The sequence below is a fragment of the Sinocyclocheilus anshuiensis genome, unplaced genomic scaffold (assembly GCF_001515605.1).
Source record: "Sinocyclocheilus anshuiensis isolate Anshui unplaced genomic scaffold, SAMN03320099.WGS_v1.1 scaffold719, whole genome shotgun sequence".
Lineage (NCBI taxonomy): Eukaryota > Metazoa > Chordata > Actinopteri > Cypriniformes > Cyprinidae > Sinocyclocheilus > Sinocyclocheilus anshuiensis.
Genome location: NW_015552643.1, coordinates 342,945 through 365,499, shown reverse-complemented (window position 1 = coordinate 365,499; position 22,555 = coordinate 342,945). Strand labels below are relative to the sequence as shown.

The following is a 22,555-nucleotide window of genomic DNA, read 5'->3' as shown; positions in this document are numbered from 1 at the left end:
CACAACACACTGGATAGCTGGCCAATCACAGCACACCTCGCTTTTTCAGACCAATGAGCTTTGTAAAAATCAACGCGTTTCAGAAAGGCGGGGCATAGAGGAGGAACAATAATGTACAGTATGTGGAAAATAATGTGTTTTTTAACCTTAAACTGCATAAACACATTTCATTACACCAAATACACAAAATACTGTTATTTTTAGCAACATCAAATGACCCCTTTAATTTAGATAACTTTTGGGGACATAAAATAAAAAATGTCAGGGTAATACAATACAAATGCATCAATTTCATAAAAAGAAAGAGCCATTAACACACAAAAAAAGATTTGTAAAGACATCATATGTACAAGGTGGAAAAACTAGAAATGACATTTACAAGATTTTATATCACTAACCCAAGTATGATACTCCTCAAAGCTCTTTTTAACACATTTTACTATTTCTCCCCCAAAAAATGCAAACAAAATCCAGCTGCATGCTAATCACCAATAATGCATAAAAATTACAGCGGGAAACCAGGCCAGACAGATGTAGATGTTTATTTTTTGTCAACACAGACATCTCTTTATATGTGTGGTTAGACTAGCTTGGTTTTAGGTGTGTCTAAATGCGTATGTGGTTTCAAGCAAATAACTGTTCAGGTATGACAGTAAGAATTGAATAGGTAATAGGTCACAGACCAGAGACGTGTGTAAGGGTTCGATGGGTAATGTCTGTAAATGTGGTTAATGTAGGTAAATATGGAGTGGTTTGTTGGAGACCCACATGAATCCCATGGTGTGGTCGTATAACCACTGACATACTTCATTCAGCAGTCACCTGATGCAGAATTACGCCAAGGACCGTTCCAATAAACACAACTATCATAACAATTCTCAGCGCTGGAATGTCTAGTTAAGCCCTGGTTAGCAGATCTAATCAACACTTTGCTTTCAACTGAGCCACCGCTGGCATATCAAGTCTAATAAAAGTGAATTCCACCCTTTAAAACAATGAACAGGAAGGAAATCTGCGCCGCTGACATTCAACTGCGCAAATGAGTTTAGCTAAATGAATAATGGCATCTGACCAGACAGGTCATTTTTTATTTTTTTTGCTAAATAAATGTTCATGCATGGGTAATAAAATATAACCAATAATAACTGGATGGCTATCATTGTCATCAACATACATTTTCACTATAATATCAGATACTTTTGAGGAAAACTTGAAGGAAACTTAAGCTACAGTAAAAGAAGATGGTTTTTTATTAGCTTTTAGTGTTTATTTCTATTGATTTTATTTTATTTATTCATGTATTTTTTATTTAGTTATTTTAGTACATCAAGTTAAACTAATGAGAATAAGAAATGCTGCCTTGGCAAGCTTATTTTTATTTATTTTATTTATTCATTTATTTTCCTATTTTATGGTTTAGTTTTAGTTAACTATAATAACCCATGTCTACATTGTGTTAATATGACTCCACTGGATGGCTGTTTGTTGGTTTTACCAGTATGATTAATGAAAGATAGACAGTACATACCTTTTTATGAATATTTCGCAAACAACTCATGACCACATGATGGTTTGAAGACCAGTTTTCTTTTCTATGTTGATGTATTTCCCAAACTAGAAGCATGGGTGAAACATAATAGCCATCAAAACATGACTTGCTACTTGCTATTGCTAATGAGTGGCAGGTGGTATTAGTGGGAGGGATCTTCTCAGTCTAAAGAACATTTGATTGGACAAAATGTATATATGGATTTAGTTGGTCCATTGTTGGTCCCAGTTAAAGACTGGATTTGAAGTATATAAATATTGGGTTTGAAATGTAAAGTGTATTGTAAGCCTATATATAAGAATATTGTATATCTGCTACAATTGTATTTGTCATGTTTCAGGACACCAGTTTATACAACGCTAATAGGCTAACTTGGATTAACAGCAACAAAATATTTTAAATTCATATGGTCTTTAAGTCAGACTAGTAGTGTCACAAGACAAATTTGGCACGTCAAAAAATGGAAGTAAGCACTCATGAAAACTATTTGGCAGTCCAAAACCTTTTTTCCTGGTAGTTAGTGGAGTTCCCCTTTAGGCTCTTGTTTACACATAATTGATCCCCTTTTTTAGTATAATAATGAGAGGATTGTCTTCCAACACAGGCATTATTTGGATGATGAGATTGTGCTAAGATGGTCTAGAGTTAAAACATGTTTGAGCTTATATTAAGACTGCAGGGTCAAATCTCAAGGAAGTCAAACACAGGTTAGATGTTCAAACATACAGCTGTCATAATAAAAGTTATGTCAACTGCAGGTAACCGCCTCTCAGGTACTTGTTCCCATGGCAACTACAATGTTTACAAACACATACTCATTTTTTTTTCTGTTAACCCGGAAAAAGAGCTTGACTTCATACTATTTCAGTCATATTGAGTGGGTTAACCAAACACTGGAAGATGACCAAAAAGTCCCATGTTGGGTTGCAAAGCAATGTTTTTTTTTTTTTTATTTTGATTTATTTTTGGCCTATCTACCTACCACTGCTTATATATACAGTATATATATTAATAGCATTCATAGAATTCAGTATATGGCATAAATTTTAATTAAATTGACACAGCTGCAAAGGGGCTCAATAGCATGGATTTAACACTCCAGTCTTGGTTATTTGCTGTCCCAAGTTATAAACTATACTTCGCCAGTTCACTAAGAGTTGAGACAAATTACTAAATAATAAAAAACATTATTAAAGATGTACGTCCCTGCTGAGGGGGAAAAAAACTGCTGAGACCAGCCTAAGCTGGTTGGCTGGATTTAGCTGGTTTTCCAGTCTGGACATAGCTGGTTTGCAGGCTGGTTTTAGAGGGGTTTTGGCCCGCTTCTTTAGCTGATCAGGCTGGGAAACCAGTTAAAACTAGCTCAGCCAGTCTGGGAGACCAGCTAAAACCAGCAACTTCCAGCTTAAACCAGCTAAGACAAGCCAACAGCTTAGGCTGGTTTTAGCTGGTTTTTAGTGCATAGAATATAATCAGTTGTCATATATTTTTCAATATTAGTATTGTTATACACTTCAACTCACTAGACTATCAATAAACAGTAAAAAAAATAATAATAATAAAATAATTCAATTCATCAAAAAAAAGCTAGTTAGCTAGCTAATGTCAGCAACTGCTGTCAATAGACAAAGCTGACATTTGACCAAAAAAATAAATAAATACTTAGTCTGTACATAATCTAATCATGCCATCATTATTCCCTGCTCGCTGCATCATTTGACTCAGAAGTGTCAAACCAAAGTCACCACAAAAGCAAAAAAAAAAACAAATGTGTGCTTGCTTTTTCTGCAGTGTCATGATATTTTGTCTACTGGGGATCCTGTAGTTTGCATGTAACGTGACGTAACTAGTTTAATTGACAGCACTTAAAACTAATGGAACATACCTTAAAGGATGTGTATTTGGACCAAAAACGTTTGATCTTTCTTTAGGGACAGTTTAAATATCTGCTTAATTGTAATTAGCATATAGCTAATTCAAGATCACCCATATTCCATATTGAGTTACAGTTACAGATCACAGTGTTAATGCACAAAATGCCACAAGTATAAGAGACGTGATTTAAATATAGAAAAAGAGTTATATTGGTGAATAGAACAGCTAAAGTCAGTCCAGTAAACTGATGCGGTGACTGCCGTGTGGTGTAGTCAAAGCGGAAGCTAGCAAAATGAGATTACGATATGATTTTTCATAAGACCTGATGATTTAACACATAAAAAGTGTTGCCTCAGACATTGCACTCTCAGACTCCTAGAAGCTCTAACTTCTCATTCTCTCTTTCACTCTCTCTCTCTCTCTATCTGCATTTTCATGTCTGGTTCATTATGGCCATTACAACAGTAATGAGCAGTAAAGGGCAGCAAAGGGCAGCGAGACATTCCAACACGTTCATATTTGCAAAACCGAATGCAAGTGTTTTACGCTAACAGAAAAGCTAATTGTTTTTCATACACTGTAGGAGTGGAAAGTTTCATTTTGTAAGTAGTACAAAAGTAGTCGTTTTGTAGTTAAGTGTACGTGAGTGTGTAAATACGTTTTCATCTGCTCTCTACTATATGTGTAAGTGTGGGTCCTTAGCGTCCCTGTGGTCTGGGGTCAGTTCCTCTTTTTTAAGACTTCGCAGAGAAAGTTTCTTAGCATGCTAATGTGCCATCAGCACAAGCTGCATGCAAATGTATGAAACCACAACAGCAACTAAAAACAAAACAGCTCCTCTACATTCACTTTGTTAAGAAAAAGAATCATGCAAATTAATCATGCAGTGTTGGGTGACAGCTGCTCTGTGTTCAATTTAGCATGATGCTAATATAAAACAAACCTTTGTGTTTGTTTTCTACGTTCACCTACAGGATTGGAAATCTTAACCCTGATGAAATGTTTTTGTCGTCATGCGAGTAATGCGTAATAAGTATTAGCCTCGGTTAATGATGAATGTTTCTTTGAACTTAGTACTCTATCTTTAATAGATTTCCCATGTTATGCTATCAAACATATGTATTGTTCATATTACATATAATCTTTAAGTTAACAGTTCTTCTACAAACTGAACGCTTTATAATCAAACAAAAGCCCTCAGGGCAGGTCCTTTCTTACGACCCATAAAAACTAATGGAGTGAAGACCATGGCTAGCTACAATGGAACAGTAAGCAATGACCCTGCAAACCCACAATGAACCATTGATCAAAGTCAGCTTGAAAAAAAAAAGATTTCCTGCATGTGTAACGACTGCTTTTGAACATTTGTAATGTTCTTGCGTTGCCTCTTACTGATTTTGCAGACCAGATTTTGGCCTACAGTCTGGCCCCAAATTGCGAAATGTATTTCTTTTTAATTTTGTAGTATGTTGGATTATTCTGTTTCGGTTTTTGGTTTGTAAAACATGTAACGTCCAAAACTTTGTCAAGAGCCAAATTGCAGTGTAAACTTACCCTTGAGATGCCAACTTAAGACTAATCGCACCACAGAAACGTTGAACCACTTTTTTGCAGACTTATTAGTTTCTTTTCTACATTTACTGTGTATTAGCAGCCACAGGCCGAGGGTATTTTCTGCTGTGGTACCTTTTACAATAGTCTACCCATAAGGCTATGTTTCTGTTTACTTTTTTTTTCTTCACACTCTGCTCTTTTAGTAGATGTCTTTAACTCTAAAACTAAAATTCAAATAGATTGCATTGCCAAATTCATCACTCGATTGCCTCATTCCTACAGTACAGTTTACTTTTTCATTGAAATTCACAAATTTGAAATGATGTATTACATCTTTGATTATTCATGGATCAAACTTGTTATTATAAACTGCGGCTGTTCCAAGGTATTTTAAGCTTCTGTGTCTTCAAAACGTAAACCGATTTTGCTTTCAACATAATTTGGACGGAAGGCTGACTTTCAATCTCCTGACTGCCAATACTCTTATTTGTGTCCTAACATGTTCAAAAAACATGTCTCATGTGACTAGCATGCTAACAGCAGTGTTGATGGAATGTCAAACTCACATTGGTAGCGTGAGGAGTTTGAGGCTGTGTAGAGTCCCTCACAACATGTCTGTTTATTTCTAGGCTTCCTGTTGGTATGTGGCCAACAGCATTCTGGGTAAATCTAGAGGTGTCCTTGTGGCTAGCGAAAGCCATGTGTCAGATATCACACATACACAGTCACATATACCCACAAAAACTCACTCTCGCATTCACACAGAAAGTCGTACGCAAACACTCACAAAAGCTTCCACCGTTGCGTCCTCGTATGCTGTCAACAGAGATTAAACTAGTTTATTATTTTTAAAGAGGGAAAAAAAATTAACAAAAAGCAAGTCTTTTTTTATACTAGTGATTATTAAATTTGTACAACCATTCAGTCTGCATTACATAAAGAAATAATTCTACATCTTTGTTTCTTTCGTATTTTTGGTACTCTGAATTATACATACAAATAACAAATACAGGAACTTTTTTCACAATGCATATAAACTGGGCCCAAAGAAGTCTTTCAGGTGTATACGTGAGTGTGTGTGTGTGTGCATGTGTGTGTGTGTGTGTGTGTGTGTGTATGTGTGAACACAAACCAATTGCCCAAGACCTATAACACATCCAGAAGAGTAGCTGGAAGTCTGCGAGACAGACCTGACTACAAGTTTTAATGCATTACACACCATTTCCTTTCTACTTTTCTTCTCCCTACATCTCGTCTCTTACTTTTCTGGGATAGAAATCGTGGCTGCGTCACCACGCCGTTCCATCTTCCAGGTTTGAGTCGTACCCTTCTTATCATTAGCTGCCCACGGGCATTTCCTGACCTCGCCTTTTTTCATTTCGCACTTTAAAAAGTCTTCATTAAATGTATTTCAGACAATTTTTTACAAATATATGCAGAGTTCATCTCCTGTTGTCATTCACAGCTCGATTCCTCATGTCTCACAGGGGCAAAGAAGAGGAGATGCGTAGAAGAAGAAAAGGTGCGGGTTGGGGAATTAGAGGAGGTTTGTTTAAAGTCTCGTAATGTTTGTGCCTTGATGCCCACAGGAAAGATGGCATTTGTACACAAATGAAGGTTGACATCAGTGCGGGGCTTCATGATTGGAGGGGTTTAAGCAGGGCATACCGGAGAAGGGGTCTTGGGGGGAGCTTGTAGCTCAGACGGAGCATGTGAGAGAGCTGGTTCAAGGTCGGAGGGTTGCGGCGGGTGACAGGCTTCAAGGATAACGGTGCTTTGAGATGTCCACCGTCGGGAGATTGGGCGGTCGGAGGTAGAAGGGTGCTCTAGCCCATCGCTGTCACCATACTGGAAGGGTGGTGAGGGACGAAGGGCAAGCTGGAGGAGGGGTGCATGGGGGTGGGCGTGGTCAACATGTGGCCAGAGTGTGAGAAGGGAGGGAACGAGGCCATGTGACGCGACAGAGCGGCCGGGCTGAAAGAACTGTTCTTTTCCATCAAGCTTTTGGAGAAATCATCCATGCTGTCATGGCACTTTTTGCTCTTCTTGGACTTGCTGGACATCTTCCTGTTCCGGGTCTGGATGCCCTCTTTCTTCATGGTGAGTGGTCGGTTGATCTGCGAGGAGAGAAGCGGCAGACGTTAATAATGGCCACAGGACCATCGTGCTTACATAAGACAGGAGTATAATGGAAAAATGTCTTCATTTTTCATTGAATAACACATCCAGAGGAACACTTTATTGCTTTGAGATCGGTCCCTCATATTGCAGGAGACCTAAAACCAGTTATGTTTCTTTTAAGTATTAACTTAATCTCAGATGTTTCTCCTAAAAATCCTTATGAGTAATAAAAATACACACAAAGGAGACAATTCATAATGAGAGTTCATAATGAAATTTCTGACTATTTTGCAGAGTTTAGTAGATCAGAGCACATTTGAGACACTGCGAGATGTTTTTCTAAGAAAAACCAACTGAGAAACCTAAAGGGATTCATTTTACTCATGCCGTTCCAAAACTGTATGATTTTCTTTCTTCAAACACAAAAGAAGACTTTTTTTTTTTTTTAAATGTCTATACAATGAAAGTGTGGTTTTAGACCCCATTGACTTTCATTGTGAATCAAAATATTTTTATTTGTGGTCCATAAAAGAAACTGGACTGATAATATTTTTAGTTGACTTGTTCCTTTAAGCAAAAGGCCTTTTTTTAAAACTAATCTCTGTAATTGCCGTCTTGGAGAAACAGTTGAGATATTAAACAGATCTCATTTATGATTTCTCCTCCTTACGGGCATATTGGAAGCTGACACCCTTTTAAATCACAGTTTTTAGGATTAGGATTTGGTTAAACAATGACACTCACTTCACACACTTATAGCAATACTCAAGTGCTAGCATGTGTAATAGAGCTACACTATATCGCCGATATGTCCGTTTCTTTGTTTGAGCAAGCGTGTCTGTATGTACGAGTGTTTGTGTCGGGTCATATCAGGACTAGGCTGGATTTAGCCTCTGGAACCCTGACGCCAGGCATGGTCTTTCCAAAGAGAGAAACCCCAGACTCTGGCTCAAGCGCAGTGGAACTGCCACATCCGTCTGCCAAAGCCTGCCACTTTCACCCCATAAGTGGACCGTCTCTTTCTCCCTCTCTGTCTTAAAACACTCTAGATGCTTTGTTCAAGAGCTATTAAGTGATACTAAGATGTATTCCTTAACAGGCGTTTGATTTTATTTTTAAGGCTTTAATAAACAATGCACTTTCTACTTCTACCCAAAATTGTGGTTGTGCAAATTTGTAATTTTGAGTAATTTAGTCATTTCATTTAAGTATTTTCTAAATTTGTAACAATTTTCTTATTTGTTAACATCAAATTGGATTATATAAAAAACATATCTGCAAAAACTCTTCTCTAGATATCTGCATTAACGTCAGTTATCGGAAAACCCATATTGGCCAGCCACTAATGTAAATGTGAGTGAATGTGCCAGTGTGTGTGTGTGTGTGTGTGTGTGTGTGTGTGTGAACTCACACCCCAAAGCAAAACTGTTCATTTAAAACATCTCCATTGGGCATCACAGAAAACACATGCTTATAGCCGTCGGCTATTAGAAACACTCTTAAACGTTATTCAGTTATGCTTTTGGGGGGTTTGAAATGACCACAAAGAAATTGAGAAGGAAACAGGTCAGAAGTCTAACCTTAGACTGACAGACATACAAATACAATCACAACTCAAGTTCTTCTGACAAATCCCTGTCGGCTCAACGAGAGATGGGAGTGGTTGTGATAATGCCAACATGTGAGTTAGTGAAGAACCCTCTGGAGAGAGCTCAGCTTAATTTAGCATGCAAAATCTGGAATTTGATTCAAAGCAGGCCGACCTTAACAGAAAATAGGATGTACCAAAACAAACTAATTTTCCAATTACCCAAACTCTTGGTTGTTTCAAACGAAAATAATGTTATTTGTTTCCCTGATAACCTAGGTCAGGTTTAGGGGATTTTTTTTTCTCGAGTTCTTACGAAAAACCAACATGGCAAAATGATTTAAAAGGGTGCGCTTGCGTGACTAGTAGGGGAATGTAACAGGAGTGTGGGGCCTCAAAGTGTGATGATACAGGATACCAGAGCTGATTAGGTAGAATGAAAATGTTCCCCAGCATATGTTTAACATAGAAATACCACCAACTGAAGTGTAATTCAATAGTACAACAGTACTAGCAGTTTAGCTCTAGCATAATAGCCATAAAAATAAATAATAATATGAGGAAGAACAAGACGAATCCCTGCATGTAATTGACTCTAACGGCTTGAGACCATTGGGGAATGTTAAAACATTTCAGGTTCGCAGATTGGGTTAAGTTGGCCCTGGGGTGCGAAAATCACAATACTAACTACTATAGTAGGGCCAGTTGGACAGGCTTCGGAATATGCAACAAATCTGAACTTTTTTTGATGGAAAAATAAAAATTAGACAGCTGGTGTGATCGATTATTATAATGGTCACTAAACAAAAATCCATAGTCATTTTTTAGTAGTCAATGCATGAACCTTGTTGTGAATGTTGTGAAAGAAAGAAAGAAAGAAAGAAAGAAAATGAAAGAAATGGCATGAACGCTGCCATCATGCAAAGAGAAGATAGAAAATATCTTACTAGATAAGTGTAAGACAGCTATGGAGCTTACATTGTGTAATTTGTAATAGAGGCCGCAGGCATTGCAGACGGGATCGCCGTTCGCATTTCTCCGCCACAGTGTCGTCGTGGTCGTTTGACAGTTTGCGCATGAGGTCCCCGCTCGTCTGGCAGCGGACTGATGGACATACACACACAGAGAAAGAACCACGGTTATTACACTCATAATATAATAACTTAAGATGATGATTGCATTCCTACAGTGTTAATGGCCCCCAACCCTCCTGTTTCCCGAAGCTGCAAATGGTTTTGAGCAATGCAGAAATATGTCAGAGGAAAAGAGATCTCCATAACACTGGTGCCTTAAACTCTAGGGTAAAAATAGTGCCTTGCACACATGCCATCTCAAACCTAAATATTTACAGAGGACATGAAAGCACTGGTTTAAATAGTGCCCATTAAAGCTGATGACATATTCCCATTAAATGATGGAGAAACAGCGGCTCTGCATGAAATGGATCCACGTTTAAACATCAACCTTCAGATAGATATTAGCCATCTTTATTCACATCAATATGCTGCACTAAAATACCTTGCTCTAAATTAGCATGCATTGATTAAAAGCAGTTAGAATTATTAATTATAAGCAGTTACTCACATAATCAAATATAAATATAATATAAAACAAATATAAATAATAAGTAAAAAAGTAAATAAAAAACAATAAGTAAAAAAGACAATGGGGAACAAGGGAAAACTCAAACGAAATGCAATGAATTTGTTGGGATCAGCAACATATTTTGAAATATGCCGAAAGAAAATTCATGCTGCGTTCTGGATTAATACAGAAATGTTGACGGTACATACTGAAATTACAAATTATTCTTAACTGTGTCGTTTAATTCCGCCTAAAGCCAAATTGATAATCAAGAGCATGACTCATTGAAGCGTCATAGGGCGACGTTACTATGACTGGCCGTTTTTTCCCGATCGGACTCGTTTGTCAATTACAAAATACAGCTCAATTTTATTGCCAAATAAATTCAATTCAAACACATTAGACGAAGAGAACAATATTTGTTCTATACGGGTCATTCTTTATTCGCGTTTTATTCGTCTTCGAGCTATTATTTTCTCTTTTCTCTAGACTACTTGAGCTTAGTGAAGATCAATCTGAAGTCGTGACTCGCTTCTCGTTCTCGCCTGTATGTTTAGACTGCGCGAGCGAGCGCTGTTTTTCGAGGAGTTTTATCAGCAGAGCTCAGATATCCGCCAGTCTTTTCCTGGGAAGTCGGCTTTTCACATTAGAGAGGGAGAGAAGGCCAATGCCAAAATAGCAGCGCTCGGACTATTTCTCTGCGCCTCAAGAGCCTCGACTCTATCCAAAGCCCAAAGAGAGACGTGTTTCTGTGCTGCCAGGCCATTGAAAAACAGAGTTTCTCTCTCTCTCTCTCTCTCTCTCTCTCTCTCATTTATTAAATCCCTGTGAAACAGTGTCCCCTGATGAATGGCATATTGTCAGAATTGAACCTAATTTCTGCAGACATATTTGACCTGTTGGAGCTGATCGTCTCCCACGCGTACTCATTTGAGATAAGCGCTCGTTTCACAACTCTTTGAAGTCTCTCCGTGACAAATTTCGTTATGCTGACACGTAGACACAGTGTCAGCAATATTTGCGATAAAATAAAATTGTCTACGGATTTGTTTAGAGCGGGAAAAAAATAGAAGAAAATTGAAATAAAATCTGATACATAAAATGGCATTATTATCATTATTGATGATAATAATAATAACTGCTATTGCTTAATCTTAAAGAAATGACACCTGCGCTTGGCGAGTCAATTTCTTGCAGCTAACACTTCTTCCTGGGTAGAAAAAGAGAAAGAGACAAGTGTCATTAATGCAGTGCAATAGAGCAACATACCAGCCTCCGCTTGGGCTTGATGAGGGGTCGGTTCTGTCCGTTCATCTTGTGGTACAGTCCGCAGGCGTTACACAAATAGTGACCGGTGCCATCCCTCCGCCACAGAGGAGTCGAGGTGGCCCCGCAGTTAACACATTCTCTACCCTCTGCGAACACAGACACACACACGCATGCACAACTGATTTTTTAGAACCATTAAAACACACTTGCATGCACACAACTACACAATCATCACAGGCCACGCCACTAGTGAACATACTAAACGCCCGTGGCCAGTCGCTTTGATACATGTTAAAATAGTAATAATTACATATCAATATTATACACATAATATAAACAAAATATTTACTAATAATTGTTTTAATATTACAGACATATTGCACACATTAAAAAAAATACAAATAATGAATTATTCATAAAAACAAATATGAAAAGGCAATATCAAAAATTCAAACAGGCTAAAGATTCGCATTGATCAGAAATAATGAATATGAAATGCATTAATAACATATTATTATTATTGTTATTATTCTTAATGCATTACCACATAAAAAGCATTATCTAATATGACATCACTAAGCTTAACTCTTCAGTCGTCAAATATGACATCATCTGATAAGATCTACAAATAATTTAGCGGTTATATAGGCAATGCTGTGAAAATGTACACAGAGATAGGTCTTAACAAACGTATCATAGGCTCTAAACAACGATGTCTTGGAAATACTGCATTATTTATTAGAAGAGGGAATCGCAAATAGCTGGATAAAACGGCATGACTCGACTTCCAAAGAAACAACCTCCCGCTTCATTAAACCATGCGACTAAGAATAATTCTTTATGCTATTTTAAAGTAGATTTTAGAATCTGAGGCTGAAATAATGTTAAATTGATTCAGCAACAGTAAGTGAAAGCGTCGGTCTAATCAACTCATTGTGTAACCCGCTCTCTTTACGTAATTAAAACAGCGTAGCGTTTGATTGGCATTCTTTCCGTTTGACTGACATGTTCAGTGACCCACGCCTCCGGTCGCTCCGCTGAGACGAAAAACAAGCTCGCCGTGCAAGCCCCCTGTACCCGGCAGCATTTCTGCCCTCATGTGTGGAGGCAACGAGTCTCTTTGTGCTTCTACTTACTGCCCCAAAAACCACAGAGCTCGCGAGCATATCACCTCAGACAGTGACACACACAAGTGCGTAAAAGAGCGTTCTGCTGCATCTTTAGAAAATCGCGCAGCATACAACATTGGTTCAAAATAAAACCTAAAAAGAACGACTCTAGAACTTTAGTGGTAGTGCTTCGATATAGTTTATGCTTATTGTGCAAACTATGTATTCCAAATAAAACAGCAAACGAATTAAATAGCAATGATATTTATACAAAAAATAATAATAAAAACCTTAATTAAAAAAATTGTAACACAGGTTAAAACGATTTCGAGAGAGCAGAATAGATATTTTCTCTCATTATCATAAAATCAATCGTTATGAATAGACCATGACTTAAAAATGGTCCGTTCGCTAATCGCATTTAAAAAGCTGGTTGACCTTTTGAAATCATTTTCTCTGTGTGTTTGGATAAGACTCTTGTCTGTGCATGTCGGCCGTGCATTGCGCCAGCTCATTCGTTATTCCGAGCGATCCGCGGCGCATCCGGACTCTATCAAAGTTTCTGCGCAAAGTAAACAATGCAACTGTCGCATGCAGCAGTCTGAAAATAATTGGATTAGCTTAAACATATAAACGCGCGAGAGACGGGGCCGTGCACTGCGAGGCACAAGAGGAGCAAGAGATGAGAGAGAAAACACACGCACACACACACACATCTACATCCGGAAACCCCTAGCGCTCCGCTTTAAACGTGTAGACTCATCTGCATGTGCTGAGCGACGTTTAATAAATCAGGGAAGCTAATTCCGCTTTGTAACTTGACGACATTAGATATAATATTCTTCAAAGCGGAATATAATAACGGAATATTGCAAGGCTGGCGTGTTAACAAATCTCTAATTTCTGTAAAATAAAAAGTCTATTGCGGATTGATCATTTAGACTGATACCACAACAGAAAAGATGAGATTATTGCATCATAAATTAATCAAGCGCACAGGATTATATAATAGCTCAAATTAATCATATTACTTCCCAATATGTTTAATTATTAATAGTTTTTTTTTATAAATATATGGTGGTATTTTATTTAATCTTATCTTGCTGTAATATCTTTAATCATTGTATATTCCTTTGTATTTTAAGGAGTGGAGCCATTGATGCACTTTGAATAAGGGAGGTGGACTGTGCCCAAATCTGATAGCCAAGCCTTGGCATAGACCAAAAAAAAAAAAAGTCCAGGAACAAATCAATAGTCTGGGAATTGGCTAACCTGGGAGGCTGTTTTTGAGGAAAACGAGAAGAATGGCAAGTGCACAGTAATAGAGCTTTTTAGAGGAAAATTTACTGTTGAATGATCTTACTATGATTATGTTAGTAAAAATCAAAGGGTAGTAAAGCGCACGCCTACCTGAACAGGACCTTGTTTTTGGTCTCGTTTTGGAACCATAACTAGAAGAGGACCCACCTATCAGGCTACTTGGTGGGAAGAGCCCCGGCCCGTAATCGGACACATAGGATGGGTAAGTGGCGATGGGGTGGTGCGCGGAGGACGCGCCCGGTCCGATAGAGGCCATGCTCCGACAATGAGCCGAATCCAGCTTCATGCTTTCGGCCAGAGACACCTGGTACTTAATGCACTCTTTGTCCTCCTGCCGTACAGATAAGCCTGAGCCAGACGTAGAAATCGCGGGGTCAGGGGACACATCTTTTGGTGGAGTGGGGGGAAAGGTGAAGAGGTGTGGGCTGGAGTGGCCAGCGGACAGCGAGGAGGAGGAGGCTGGGGGGTAGACGGACAGAGGCCCAGGGGAACTGTGATGCAGGGAAGTCTTGGGGAAATGCCCAAGGTTCCAGGGGGAGGTACTGTGGTGAGGGCCGATAGGTTTACTTCCATCGAGCCAAGGAAGAGAGCCGTGCAGCAATGATGGGCGACACACCTGAGTACCTGCTGAAACAAAAGACGAGCCTGCTGTTAGGAGAGGACGAGGTGGGGCTGTGGGATTTGTCACATTAAGGAGCCAAGAAATGACATCTCAACGATTAGAAAAAGCACGATGTGTTTTGTAAACACGGTCGTTAAACGTCACAATTATGTGTGTATAATAAACGACAGAATTAAAGAAAGATTAATAATAATAACACGTATAAATATACATTTAAAATTACTGCAAAAACAATCGGTCAGGATATTTTTACACTTTGTTTGGAATGATACGTTTTTACATGTATTTCACGCATATCTGGTATTTTATGCGCTGAAACTCTTTTAGCAACGGTCTTTTATTTCATGAAAGAACTAGTGCAACTTGACGAAATGAGTAAAACTGTGAAACTGCACGTAAAGGCCTACATTACTCTGAGAGGCTTTCGATGGCGCTGGGAAGGGTCGCAATTAACAGCCCTCGAGAGTTTCTCACTTTCAAAAGACTTTCGATACCCACCAGTATCTATTGGTGCTGCACGGATTTTGAAAGTTTTGCTATGTCTAGAGATGGGGCCATTCAAAAGAGAAACAAGGTCATGCTTTGCCCCATTCCGCTCAGGAAGTCATGTCAATAAATTAAAGCAATTGTTCTTCCGCACTAAAATTCAAGTACCTAGTACAGGAAAAATTCGCTTCATTTTTTAGAGAACGACTTTTAAATCATTAAATCATCAAATCATTCACCTGAATCCCAGCCAACTAGTGTTAATATAAATATTTTTACTTTAATATATTACAACATCGTTCTACCAACATAATACATATATTTTCAACTAGCTGTGTGTGTGTGTGTGTGTGTGTGTGTGTGTGTGTTTTCGAATAACGCTGCTTGTTCACATTTTATTTTTGATCACATTCAAATTTAATTAAACGGTTTTCTAAAATGAAATGAATGCATTGCGTTATCCAATATTATATAATTATTGTATACCCTAAAAAGCCATTTAACCATAGAATACTAGAAAGATGTGAAACCAGTGACACACCACTTCAGGTAAGCCACACGTAAACTACACTGACATTGTTCAAAATGTCAGTTGCATTTTCAGTACAATCCTAAGAGCAGTTTCTCTCTTATTACACATTATTAATTTAGTCAGAATGGACATAAGAGGAATAATGTAAAATAATGTAGGGCTGATATACTTACCGTGAGGTGGCGGGTACCTCTGCACAGCCCGAACCGAGTTCCCGTAGTACGGGTGGTTGCTCTGTCCGTCGATATTAAACAATACATCCACATCTTCCGCGAGGGGATACTGCGACGGGTCCATGTAGGAGTGTCCCAGTCCTGGGTGGTGTGAATCGGGATGCTGGCCGTTAATGACCGGGTGATGGTGGGTCATCCAACGGGGTTGCTCCGGACTTACTTCCATCGTTTTTTTTTTAACAAGCGTTCATACACTCACCGAAACGTAGAACACGAACGTTCAAAAAAGTCCAAACTCCTCCTTTGTTTAATCCACAGGTTCGTTCGTTTTTTGTATTTTATTTGTTTTTGTTTTTTTACTTCCGATCACCTGAAATTGAACAAGACAATTTGTTTTTACAAAGTCCGTCCGTTCGTTTGTGTTCTTTCTGTCATTGGCAAATTGTCAGAAGCTCGTATAAACTGGATCCGTCCGTTCAATAAACGCGTATTAACTTGTGAAAGTCAAATGCATTTATACTAATGTTGGACATAAGTCAGCGTACGCATCCAAACGCGAGTCAAGTTCCGCAAGTTTTTCTCTCAGTATAGTACTGTTGCGTTGCGTAGACTCAACAAGTGAGTTTGACGGTTCAGGCCGAGCCGGGTCGATCTGGATACGTTTTCTGCCTTCTGACCGAGCACAAGTTTGATCAAATCTGTGTTTATGCGCAGTAGTAACCCTCTTCCCTTTTACTCTATTTCCATCCCTCCCTCTATCTCTCTCGCTCTCTCTAGTGCTCACTCCCTCTGTCTCTGAATGCACTGCTCTCAGTGTTTTTTTACAGTGAAGGCATTCTTTCAGGATGGCGCCAGTCAGCTCAATGCTCGCAGACAGCTGTGGCGCGACGCAACTTAAGGAGGGTCTGTGGTGTCATCAGCAGGGGCGGGGCCCAACAGCATGGACTAATTTAATAAAGTGGGCCAGGGAAAGATGACCAGAAGCTGCGCCCAATTCTGCTCCCCATTCATATACAAAATGGAGCATTTTTTTAGTAGAACGTGTAAATAATCAACACACATTATATGTAAAACACAAACACGCCAAATGTGTTTACGCAGCTTAAATACATTTAGGATACACTTTATTTTAAGGTGTTCTTGTTACAGTGTAATTATACATTTCAGTACTGAGTAATATTAATTAACAACAGGTAGCCTACTTACTGTAGAGTTCGATTTTGGTTTAGGGTTAGTTGCATATAATTGCATAATTCACTGTTATGACTGAAGTACGTAACATACACTTTAAAATAAAGTGTAAGCTAACTTAATTTAGGCCTGAATCATAAAGAAAAAGAACATTGTTCATGAATCAAGTAGCAATTTGGATAAAAAGTAACGAATTTAAATTAGGACGACGGCAGCGTCTGAAATAGAAACTTAAATGTGTTTTAAATCAAAAAGATTTCTTAAACAGATTTTTGGAATGAATTACGTGCTCAATAATTCTTGTATTTATTAAGGTTGCTTAGTAAAATAAATAGGCCTACATAAACAAAAAAAATGCAAATCTTGAAATATTAGTTGCTATGTCAAGGGCAGCATCGTTCTGTGGCCTGCTGTCTTTTGTGTCTAAACGACTGTGTGTTATCAGTGGGAGCTCGTGTGGTGTGTGTGCTCTTTTAAATTGTGACAGTGCGTCCTCTCGCGGTGACAAGCACGTTTTTCTAATGGTTCCCTCTGCATGTTCAAACGAGGCTCTTAAACCCTGACTGCGACATATAAGCTAGTGGTGCTGTAAGACTACGGCCATACGTTCCTCTCTTCTCACACTTTAAACACAGGCTTTCTCTGGCATCTTTAGTCGGTGTTCTTTATTCCTTGAAGGACACCAACCGAACGACAGCATCATTATTCATTTAAGGGGCCATTACATGTAACGTGATGCAAATAGCTACATTAGCGTTTCAGTGCGAACGGGTAAAACTTTAACCCATAATATATAATGAGAACGTAGGCTATTTCTTCAGAGAGTGTGTTCAGACGCCACATTAAGGGACAGTGTCAGGTATTATTCGCTATTATTGTACTTGGTTGCGTTGTAATAAAGGGGGGCTTGGCCCTTAGGGTGATATTTTGTCTGTAAAGCTCCGCTTTGGCCGGCCCGTCCCCACAGATTGACAACATGTAATTGGTCTGCTCGTTTGATGCTCTGAAATGCGCTGAGATGATGGCCAGCCCTGCCGACGCCGCTGGACGTGACGTCAGTAAACAGGCAGGAAATATACTCTACGCATTGGATGTAAAATATGTGCTCTGCAAGCTTGCGTTTCTCTCGCGATAGTTATTCCTCTTTAGGTGTCCAGAAAACGATATGAAAACACCAGTGCTACTCAAATAGCTTAATGTGATTTCAAATGAATAATAAAACTAGTAAGAATGATTTATATAGTAAATTATATAATAATAGCGATAATTTCCATTCCATCGTGGAGACGAACCTTTCATGTTCCTTTAAAAAATGGAATTGGTTGAAAATGCTGATTCAGGAAATGTGCATCTTCTCTCCCCCCGTACGAAGAGGAAAGCCTCTCCTTTCGCTGGTAAAGACCGAAGTTGGATGGAAAGTGTTGCACTGGCTCACTGTCATTGTCGAGCTGTCAGCGGACGCGTGTAATGATCCGCGCGAGCGTACATTAGAGGTACTCGAAGGCAACACGCGACGGTAAAAATTAAATCCTGAGTATGTGTTTTGTTTCTTGACTGAATGTCTTAAGCTTAGTGCGCGGAACATGGATGGAAACAGTCCCGAACACTAGAGACACGAGTTTGGAAGTATTCGAGGTGCTTCCCTCTCAAAAAATGCTGTCATTTATCATACTTCGGGTTGTCAAAACAAAATATGGAACAGAATCCTGTTATACAGCTATAACATGTTGTACAAGAAAAAGAGAAAAAAAATAAATCTAATACATTGCAGTTCCGTATAATATAAATATATATATATATATATATATATATATATGAGGGGGTGGGCTGTAGCTATGTTAAATCAGGCCCGTTCTTTTTAGCCGGGGCCACCAGGTTGATTCATAGACACTACAGTAAATCGGTGGTAGACAGCGATACTGGGTCAGGTTGAAGATTGGGTAGATAATTTGTGCATGATTATGTCAGGCTAGGCAGATTAAAATCAGGAGGTATCACACTTTTCAATGTGGGTGAGAACTTAAGACCCGGCCGTTTTATTTTAGTCTATCCTATAACAAGGGTTAGAAGATGTGCGCTGATAACACGCTTTGTTTATCGAGCACCATTTATCGACACATAAAACCTCTCCATAATAATTTTGGTGAAGTGTGTTTTTGAACGGGTGAACAAATGATAAAATCCGAAAGCAGGTCATGACGATGGAAGCTATCACAAACAATATGGTGCACAATAGTACTCATTAAAAAACAAACAAATATTAAATTTGCTATCGCAACTACTGTTATTATTATTAGTGTTAGTAGACTAGTAGTAGTAGTACTGTTGTTATCATTTTTGTGAATTATATAATACGCTAAATCAAAACAATTGTGCTAATTTTCATCCGCTTTCATTTTTGCTTGTTCGTGGAGGCGAGTGCGATTGTTATCTGTTCATCTTCTGCATGACTTGATTTTGTAATTTATGTATATATATATATATATACACATATATAGTATATGGACCCTCCATACACAAGTTATACACGCGTAGGTTGTATGGCGATGAATGAATCAATTTTTAACGCAAGCCTCCATGACGTTTGTAGCGACCAGTTGAAGATGTGAGGAGATTTGATGAAAGGGTCGGCCTAGAGTGCCCAGGTAAAGCTGTCCAAACATAGAGGGGTGAACCAGAGGACACACAATTCACCCCAGCTACCGAATGATGAAGACAGGGGAGGGGGTTCAGTCCATAGCGAAACATGAGCGCTACACTTGCAATATTCACGCTTTGAAAGGCTTGTTCGTCACATTTATTTTTAAGCAACACAACGTTTCTCTTCTCAGTTACCAGCTGTGGAAAATCACAAAGGAGCTCAGCTGTAAAAAGCATAATGTTATAGTAAATTCTGCCCAAAATATTTGTAAGATATATTATTATTATTATTTTGTGTGTGTGTGTGTGTGTGTGTGTGTTGTTATTTCTAAAAAACAAAAACAAAAAACAATAATAAACTATTTAAAATAAACATAATGATTATTATTATAATTGTATCATATAACATAATAATAATAATAATAACAGCAATGTTATAACATAATAATAATAATAATTATAATTATAGAAAAAGACGAAGAACAAAAATAATTAAAACGGAAACTCGGAACGTTAGGCGGGTTGTGATTCATGCACTTCGTCTTTTCAAGAACGAACTTTCTTTCTGAATTTGTATACTGTGTGATGGTGGCCTATGTAGGTTATGCTACAAATTCTTAGAACCCAGTCGAGGACGTGAAATTCTGATAGTTGCGTCATAATGAGAGTTTGACTTATTTCTAAGAACAACTGACGAAAAAAGGTGAGAGGGAAAATCACGAGAGCCTCGAGTGCAGGTTTTGTTTTTGATAATTCCTCGCTCGAGAGAGAAACATCTAAAGACGGTTTTCAATTGATGCTGATGACAGCAAACTCCACAAAGCTGCAATAGGTCAAACAATTAATTTCCCAAATATTCGTTATTTAGTCTCCATTTAGTTATTCGTTCTCATTTATCAATCCCCGACATATTAGCCTTCAAAATATGAATCCGTCTGTTCGTATAACACCATCACCCTGTGTTCGGCTGCTTTAGGTCCAATGCATTTATTTGATCTCCACTGGTGCTCTTTGGGCTGTCGCATGTAACAACTTCATAACTCAAAGGGGGTAAACAAAGAGGCGCATCGCAGGAATATTCTCGTTCAAACAAAAGTGCATCTCTTCCTTTCGGTCGAGTGCTGATTTGAGGACATGGTTTCAGATCATTTCTCTGTGCAGCTGAATGGAGTGGCCGGTCTCGTGCTATCAGGGAGAAGCAGCTGTTTTACGCGCATTCAGCTCCAATCAATGGAAGCTGCTGCTCTCTACATGCAAATACAAACCAAACGAGCTCGCGCCCATGAAAGACGGCCTATGATGTGCCTTAATGTCGTGTCCTCTTCTCTCTGTTTCCAATGCTCTTCAAACCAGCAACACAAATGCATCCTCTCTCTCTCTTTCTGCCTCTCTCTCTATCCCTACACACACACACACTGGAAGCGCAGTTTCAGCAAATCCACTTCTCTTTATGACCCATTGCGGGGCTAATCAGATCAATTTCACGGGTTAAGGGAAGCATACTCGCTCACACTCGGGTGGTAATAGATCATTCAAATCTTTCATCTAGAGGACGGTAGGCGGGAAAATGACTCTTAAAATACAGGGGCGTCCATAAAATCCCACCCCGATTGTCGGAAAGTGGACGTGGGTGCTGGTGAAACGCATAGCCTATATATGTGTCGGGTGAAATGAATAAGCTCATGAGAGTTGACATCTACACGTCTGAAATTGTTAAATGACTGTACCACCCTCAGACAGAACAAAACATGTGAAAAAAAATTGTCTATTTTTTTAATAACTGACACTCGCAAACCCGACATATCTGATGCAGAAAGGTTTGTTATCATGCCCATGTGTATTGCTCCAAATATGAAACGGGGGGACAAAGCATCCGAAGAACTGGCATATAGGCTAAACGCATGCATAACATTTAGGAACATGCAAGCTAAATCAATTTATTCGACAGTTTTGGAAGCTAGGCTAATTGTGGAGCTAGAAATGAGTTTAGAAAATATGGAAAATATAAATCAGAATAGCTATTTACTGACCTGCGGAATTGTGGTTGACGCGTGGTCAGGCGTTTTTTTCTGATGGGCTTCAGATGTGAAGTGACACACAGATGGATGTGCCGATGGCATTTACAGCAGGAGAGAAAAAAACTAGCCTCCTTTTTTTTCTTCTAGCCTACAGACACACACACACTCTCACTCTCTCTCCGTCTCTCTAGCTCGCGCGCGCACGCACATTTACTTACTGTACACCAAGCGCGAGCTCTTCCGGGTCGGTACAGGCTGCGGAGTAAAAACACACTTAAATCTGAATGGGAGCGATCACACACGTCCGTAACGAACCTTTTTAACAGAGAGAGAGAGGGGACGTGGACGTACGGGCCGCGAAGAGGGAACAGGTACCGCCCGCGTGCGTTCGGTAGCACGCCGCTTTTCTCTGTGAATCGTAATAACGCAGCCCCAGATGCCAGACTGATGCTCTATAATGCATGAGATGACTGTAGCGCCTGCCACGGTTTGACCATATGAATTTGTTTTTATTCACTGATCCTTCGCGGTAACTATGTTTTGTAAATCATTTCTAATGAAATAGCTATCTGTTGAAATTCTGTTCGTATATTTCTATTTATGTTTTATATGAAATGGTAGCCTAAATATAGTAAGAAATAATAAACGCTTGCTTAAACACGTAGGCTATTTTTTACGTAATGTTTTATCCAGAGATATTTTACTAGAAATATTATAGATGTTTTTCCATATGAAAGGTATCGTGATTTGCATAGATAAATGCTATATTAAAACAATTAAAATCAGATGATGCTATGTGTAGAATTATGACGTGTCTGTGTCGATAATTTCAGCTAATTCCTAAACAAAATATTTTATCGTGGCCATGATATATTGGTAGGTAAATCGTGGTGTTTGTATATATGACATCTTCAGCACTAACGT

General features: G+C 38.8%; 1 protein-coding gene across 6 annotated transcripts; it reads right to left on the bottom strand.

The window, feature by feature from the left end:
* Positions 1 to 5,792: 5,792 nt before the first annotated feature.
* On the bottom strand, positions 5,793 to 21,706 carry LOC107666955 (transcription factor GATA-3). 6 transcript variants are annotated; one of them, XM_016458508.1, is made up of 6 exons: positions 21,644 to 21,706; positions 15,783 to 16,152; positions 14,060 to 14,596; positions 11,541 to 11,686; positions 9,666 to 9,791; positions 5,793 to 7,095 (listed from the first exon to the last, which is right to left on the bottom strand). In XM_016458508.1, the coding sequence occupies exons 2-6, from the start codon at positions 16,006 to 16,008 to the stop codon at positions 6,805 to 6,807; spliced, it is 1,326 nt and encodes a 441-aa protein (XP_016313994.1). In that variant the 5' UTR covers positions 16,009 to 16,152; positions 21,644 to 21,706; the 3' UTR covers positions 5,793 to 6,804. The 6 variants fall into 6 exon arrangements, with proteins under 6 accessions (XP_016313994.1, XP_016313997.1, XP_016313998.1 ...); XM_016458511.1 differs by lacking the exons at positions 11,541 to 11,686; positions 21,644 to 21,706 and adding an exon at positions 11,441 to 11,481 and having other exon boundaries at positions 15,783 to 16,617; XM_016458512.1 differs by lacking the exons at positions 11,541 to 11,686; positions 21,644 to 21,706 and adding an exon at positions 11,441 to 11,481 and having other exon boundaries at positions 14,117 to 14,596; positions 15,783 to 16,616.
* Between the last annotated feature and the right edge of the window lie 849 nt (positions 21,707 to 22,555).

Excerpts from the sequence above, each read along its gene's own strand:
- LOC107666955 (XM_016458508.1), bottom strand. The coding sequence starts at position 16,008 with ATGGAAGTAAGTCCGGAGCAACCCCGTTGGATGACCCACCATCACCCG. Across the intron at positions 9,792-11,540 it reads TCAAGCCCAAGCGGAGGCTG|TCCGCTGCCAGACGAGCGGG; the intron begins GTATGTTGCTCT and ends TATGTCCATCAG. Across the intron at positions 7,096-9,665 it reads TCTATTACAAATTACACAAT|ATCAACCGACCACTCACCAT; the intron begins GTAAGCTCCATA and ends CTCTCCTCGCAG.